Source organism: Montipora capricornis, chromosome 14 (genome assembly GCF_036669925.1).
Source record: "Montipora capricornis isolate CH-2021 chromosome 14, ASM3666992v2, whole genome shotgun sequence".
NCBI classification, from domain to species: Eukaryota; Metazoa; Cnidaria; class Anthozoa; order Scleractinia; family Acroporidae; genus Montipora; species Montipora capricornis.
The window spans coordinates 18,205,894-18,212,673 of record NC_090896.1 but is presented as its reverse complement, the minus strand read 5'-3'; the positions used below and the strand labels follow the sequence as shown (position 1 = coordinate 18,212,673).

Genomic DNA, 6,780 nt, shown 5'->3' with positions numbered 1-6,780 from the left:
TAAAGTTCTATTTGTCAGATTCCTTTGAAACAACTTCGCAAACAAAACAGAAATAGAATACGTTTTCGAGCACGTGCTTTTAAAAATATAACAAACGCGCATCCGCGCAGACGTTTGCCTCATGTAACATACAGCAAGTTCCTATTTTAGCGGTCTTGGAGTAAACTATAAAATGTGCAGAAGTATTTGGTGAAATACAGGTTTTTGCGTGATTTTCTTTTTTTAACTGTGTTTTTCAGAAACGTATTCATAACTCATTAGGCAAACAGCCCATCAAAACATGCATTCGGTTAAATATCACTTGTATTAACCTTTCTACTTGAAATCAGTTCCAGGGAAGTGCGGGGCTGAATGAGCAAGCAATGCAGGTATCACTTATTCTCAATATAAAGGTCACTAGTGATCTTTATGAAATAGTCCTAATCATTTTCATCGAAATTTCAGCCATTACAAACTTTTCGTCCATTCAGATCATTTTGTGTGTTCTAAGCAAGATCCATTTAAATCTGTGACTTTTATTTTGGTTTGCTCTTGTTGTGTTTTTTCGGTTGAGTTTTCATTTTCCTTTCCTTGATTGTTTTGACAGGATTTTTCTTCATGTTTGTGCTCCTGTCTGTGATTTTATAAATGTTTGCGGCCGTTAATTTTATTATGAAATGTAATTCCCTGAGAGAGCTAATGTTGAGAGGAACATCAACATGTGCTCAGTTTGAAACCAATGCGACGAGAAGCTACACAAGATTGCAAACGCTCTTCGCCTTTGTACAAAGTTCTATACCCGACTCTTGTTCTCTAGCCCTTTGATCTCTCTGTTAACAATGCTGGTATGTTTACTAGAAAAGAAAAGTACTATTGATTGAAATCACCCTGAGAAAAGAAAGCAAGCCAGTAGCTGTAAAGGAGTGTTTGAAAAGGTTCTGAAGTCAAGTTACATATACTCCTCTGGGGCGGATCCATGTTTTTAGCAGAGGTGATTCGATGAAAGATAATATAATATAATATTTATAATATTTATACAGGGTAAGCATTTCAGTTATACAACTGGTATCAATATGGGCCCTGGAAAGAGCGGCCTCAAAAAGATGGAAATATGGCCGCCAAAGGCCCTTTAGGGAAGTTCTGGGGGCATCTCCCCCGGAAAAGTGTGAAATTTCAAGTCTTTGGAAACGCGATTTCCACGATTCTGAGGCAAAAACAGCATGTTTTAATATCTGATTTTTCAAAATTAAAATGCCATTCCTTTTGCATCAAACTATAACAAAGCTGCGATTTAAACGATTTAAAATTCCAGTAACAAAACTATGATAAAAATATATTGCATGTATCTCAATGTTGTGTTTCGTCAGGGGATTTTCATCGATGGTACAGCATACCATTTCGGAGAGCCAGGGACTCCATTGGGCCCAGTATACTTTCTTAACGGAGTCAAGGTGTGCAACAGCTGGCCCATTCGGGTGCTCTCCAACTTCCTTTAACGTGAAGAGGTGAGATATCGCTTTGTATGGTATTGGATAATCGAGCAATTGTGGCAGTGCCCACGGATGATCCTCGAGATTCTATTCACACGCAGTTTGTCGTGCCCTCCCCACAGCAGGGCTTGTTCCCTTAAGTAGCACACTGAAGACAGAGTCCTGTGACTTTGCTTTAACCAGCGCCTAGCATCGCATTCTAGGATAGCATCGATAAATTGTTCCTTCGCCAGCAGGTTTTTCATTTCTTCTGGCGCAACAGGGTAGGCAAGCCCAACTAAGCGCTCCAAATCCTCCGCCAGTTCTTGTAATAATTTCTCACATCGTCTCAATCTACTCTGAAATTTGGAACGATGGACTTCCTGCTGGTGCGCCACGCTCATTCAGCTTTCGAGAGCTGCAACTAGGTCCTTGTAGTCTTGGCGGATACTTGGTAGGAGATTTCTTAGAAGAATCAAGGCAGATCCCTTAAGGTTCGTAGCAAGATAGTTGCCTTACTGCTCGTCACTCGATTGATTCATTCCAGCGACGATCTCGAATTGAGCGATGTAAGACTCCCACTGTGATTTGCCCTGGAACGAAGGTGGTTTTGGAAGCGGATTTTTCTGCTCGGTGTCTCCACTAAATGTTGAAAGAGACGGTGAAAACTAGGGGCGTTAAACGAGAATCTTTGTTTCGCTGGGGTAGAAGTTTCCACTTTGGTATGGGTTGGATGTTTGACGACAAGTGTAGCATTTAGTTTATCTTCAAAATTATTCAGCGTATCGCTCAACCGCACGTCGAAACACCTGTTTGTTTCCTAGTGCAAATTTGTAATTAAACTCCTGTACAGTTTGAGATTCGTACTTTAACTTAACGATTCACTATAAAAAAAGGAAATATAGAAATACAAAGTTACAAGCAAGATACCAAAAAACTAAACTTCAGAACGCCAAAAACCACGACTGAAAAATTAATTACTTACAAGATCTGTACGGCAACTCCGGGTACAACAACTGACTTACAAAGGAAATACAATACTTTTATACGAAAGACGAATACCTAATGAATCGACGAAATGAACAAAGGAAATTACACATCATTAGGCAACAGAACTTAAATACATAGAATAGACACGATAACGAAGCAAATACTGACTAATTACTGCATGCGGAATTTGGGCAAATTTACAAATATCTCACGAACGCGACGAAATACACGATACAACAATTCAGCGATGACAAATGACAGCAAATTACATAGAGCCGATGAAATCAGTGCAAATGTAGCAAACTTGTGGAAAAATATGAAAGAAAAGAAAAAATCGATTTCTCGTGTCTTCATACCGGCCCCAAAATTTTCTTCTTGAAACTTAAGCCCTGTTTCTAATTGAGTTACTTGACTGTTAACGTGATTGCTCAAGAGTCTCCATCCTGCATCCAGAGGCGGTTGACCCCTTTTCCACTCAACTGAAACAGTTGATCAAAGTCTTCATCAAAGAATGTATCCCGCTGAATTTACATGACGTGGAACTGTCTTCATTTAAATCTCACTTCGTTCAATACCGGCCTTCTTTTTTAATGTTTACTTTTACAGGTGAAAGTTCCGTCCCCTTTTCTCAGGACCCTGTACCAGCGAATGAGGTGCCTTCTTTGTCTTTCGCTTAGCTTAAATTCACATCTTCGTTTTGAGAAACTTCTCAAACACGAGGGAGTGCTACTAATTACTTTGGGAATTTTTTACATTTGCTGTTTACGAACGGGGACCCTTCAATGCAGCTTAAGGAAAAAGCTTTTACCCTCGTCATTATCAGTACAGTGTTTAAAGGCCATTAAGCTTGTGCAGCCTTTCTTCTCGTAAATCTACAAGATATCTTTCTGTTTTACCAAGAAATCAACTCTTTGCAATAATTGTAAAAGTAAATAAAAGTGCTTGAACGTATTTTAATTGCAAAAGCCCTACAAAAGCAACTTTGTTCCGTTTACTGGTTGGTTTATGCACTCAAACCCATAAAGATCAACATTGAAAGGAGGAGCCCTTAAATTTCCGTCTGTGTTACAACATTTGTGGCAGAGACTGTGGGTCTCGGTAAAAGTAATTATCGCAGTTACAAAGCAACTGTGGGTCTCAGTGAAAGTAATCATCGCAGTTACAAAGCAACTTGTGCAGTTACGAAACAAGTCTGAAAATATCCAGGCTTGAACTGGACTCAAACCCATGATCGTGAGCTATCAAGCCTGGAGGCATCTTCCCAAAATGCTCATGTTCCTTTACAAATGCGATGATCTCTTTCACCGAAACCAAAATAGTTTAAAGAGATGTTTGTTTACCAGTTTCAGCACTTGGACTTCTTCAATTTGACTACTGTCTGTTTTCTGTTATGTGGTCTCATGGATCAGTAGTCCATTCAGAAGATTACGCCAAGGTGAGCACATCGCTGAAGGAAAGGTCAGACCACAACACTGGGAACTCGGTGCCTACTCTTTTCGAATAGTGTGTGGGATCTCTAATATCCGACAGATTTTATGAACAACAGTTGTAAGGCGGCGCCTTCGGTAAGACTTGAAAGTCAAACCATTTGCACGAAAATTTCATATATTTGTTATTTCAAAAACAAAATTGCTTTGCTTAGAATAAGCAATGCCTCCCCCCCCCCCCCCACCACTCCCCCTAATCAGGGATTTTTGATGAAGTAACCGATTCATGGATTGAGCTTTACATTTACGAAAAAACGTCACAACAAGTCTAGCCTGTACCCACATTATGTAATATGTTTTGTAAAGGCATAGTGAAATTTACTCCAAACTAATCTTTCACTTGAAATGGATTCTAAAGTTCTCTTTATCAGTGATTTTATTATAATAGGCAATAGGAAGAAGAGAATAAATGCCATGAGAACAATATCGTTTGCAGTATCATCGGTAACTTTAGATCATGTGAAATATGGAATTTAAGAAAAAGGAAGTGCAACAAAGGTGGAGTTGGTAAAAGCAAAATCGGTTTTGGAATCAAAACCAGCAATTGATAATGTCATGCTAACAAAAACCAGGTCAAGCAATCAAAGAACAAATTATTTCATAGTTGGTATTCTTTAAACATTTTTAGTCATTCTTTGTGAGGTATAAAAAGTAAGAACAAACATCATATGCGCTCATTAAGTATTCTATATATCAACAAAATAACTACAGCTTTTAAACAATTATTGTCATGCTGTTGCAGTCATCCCTTTTCTTTTTTTTAGCATTTCTTGGTTATATTATTTATAAAAGTACTTACAGTGTCACTAGCCTGGTACAGTTATCAAACACACCTCCGGGAAGTTTGCTCAGCTGGATGTCCCTCAGGTACCTACCAACAAACCAGAACTTTCATACGCTTATACCAACAGAATAAACTTCATTGTGAGTCAGAACTACGACCACTCCAGGCAAACCTATGAAAAGCTTGAGGCATATCAGTCTCTCCAGACATTATTTGGACCCTTCTGGACTGTGGTGAGAGGGAAAAGGTGTTGAAAGCCAACTAGAGTCGACAATCCATTGGTAGGGATATAAGGTGAGGTTGAGAGGAATGGATGTGTTTCATACTAAATACGACGTCAAATTAAACTTGTTTAACAGGAACCTGATATGATAGGAAAAGATTCTTAATTAGTGATAATTGCAATGAATAATGCATTTCGATTGTGACACCAATCCTGTTATTTGTAGTGTGTCTTCAGTGTATGTTCTGCAAACGTTGATGGCGTTTAACAGCTGGTACGAATTCTTTCGAAAACCACTCGGCAAAAATTTCCGAATTCATCCAGGCATTTCTTTGCGACTTGTAGATCACAGGGAGTGCATCCATGTTTACGTTTTTGAAGCATCTTGGCTTCGTAGATTTCCCAATGAGAACAGGTTTTAGTTTATGAGTTCCTGTAGCGTTCGTACAACCTAGCACAGTTAGACGATCTTTGGCTTTTTTGAATCCAGGAGCGGATTTCTCGCGAAATAAGACAAGGGTTCTTTGCGGTAAACATAGCCTTCTTGCAGGCGGTAGTTGTTGTGTCGCCACGAAACACTATCAGACGCCATATTGGAAGAGCGTGGGATAGGTCTGGGCCCCGTGACAAAACGACGGGGTGGGGAGTGGGAAGAGCGGAGAGAAAACCGCCTGCCCGAAAACCAGCCTTTTCTCGGTAGCCGCCCACTTTCTTTTGAGCTTCCGGTTGCATGTCACGCCACAATAATTGACCAATAAGTAAGAGACTGTAATAAGGCTGTCAATCACTGAAGCGTGTAGCTGCAAACAAACTTGCTCTGGTCAACTAAAAAAACCGTAAGAAGTGTAAGCAAACCGGCAGAAACTGCCGCAAACGGTAACTGTAGGTTTTTCCCATTGCAATTTCTTGTTTATACGGAAAGTTTGAAAAATTTGGCAGCGAGAAAACAGTGGGCAATATTCCTGTCGGTGCACTTTGCGATCAACTGCGGCTTTGATTTACAGTTTTAATTTACAGTGAAGCAATGCATTTTATGAAATCTAACGTTTCGTATGTGGCAACATACATTTTCAAAAGTAACCTTCATTATATGAAAAATATTTATATTTCAAAACAAATTGAGAGCGATCTGTAATAAAGTGACAATTAGCATTTAAGGTCGGATTCAATTCCTGTGTCAACAAGGTTTCGTTTGCAGTGGTAATCAGTTTTCCCAGACGCGAGAATTTCAAAATGATCCCATTTTATGTTATGTCCAGTAGTCATAACATGATCAGCAATATCTGATGTGTGTTCATGCTTGGAGAGCGCTTCAAAATGTTCAGCTTTTCTATCCTGCAGTCGGTGCTTCGTTTTGCCGATGTAGAAGTCATCGCAATCCCAACAATTTGCCTTGTAAACAACTTTCGATCTGTGGGAACGATTCAAGCGATCTTTGTAGGGAAAGAAAGATTTGATTCGCCGAGTGTTAAGAAAAATAACTTTGAGATTAACCATCTAATAAAACTCATTAACGTACAAAAGATTAACTATGTTATTTTTTTCTTCATCTGTCTTTTGGCCGAAAGGAAGCGTTCCTCCAGCGCTTGCTCTGCAGAGCAGTAGATGAAGATAGGAGGATCTTCGATAATTTTCTTAGAACTCTCTAGGGTGAATTCTGCTGCCGAACACAAACCTTCCAGTTCGACAATCTGATCTGATATGATGCTCTTGAGTGGGCAAATTACAAGCACTGACACCGGACGACCTTCAAGTTTCTCACTTTCGGCTATCGCAAACACTGTAAATATCATGCTTTTCCCAAAGCCAGTGGGAAGCACGGCCAGCACATCTTCACCATTTAGTAAA

The 6,780-nt window shown here is 39.5% G+C and overlaps 1 protein-coding gene across 1 annotated transcript in view; it reads right to left on the bottom strand.

Annotated features, from left to right (window-relative positions):
* Positions 1-6,461: 6,461 nt before the first annotated feature.
* The window catches only part of LOC138031562 (ATP-dependent DNA helicase RecQ-like), a 426-nt gene continuing 107 nt past the window's right edge, over positions 6,462-6,780 (bottom strand). Inside the window, exon 1 of the mRNA XM_068879238.1 lies at positions 6,462-6,780. This exon is cut by the window's right edge and continues 107 nt beyond it. Coding sequence (XP_068735339.1) covers positions 6,462-6,780 — 319 coding nt within the window.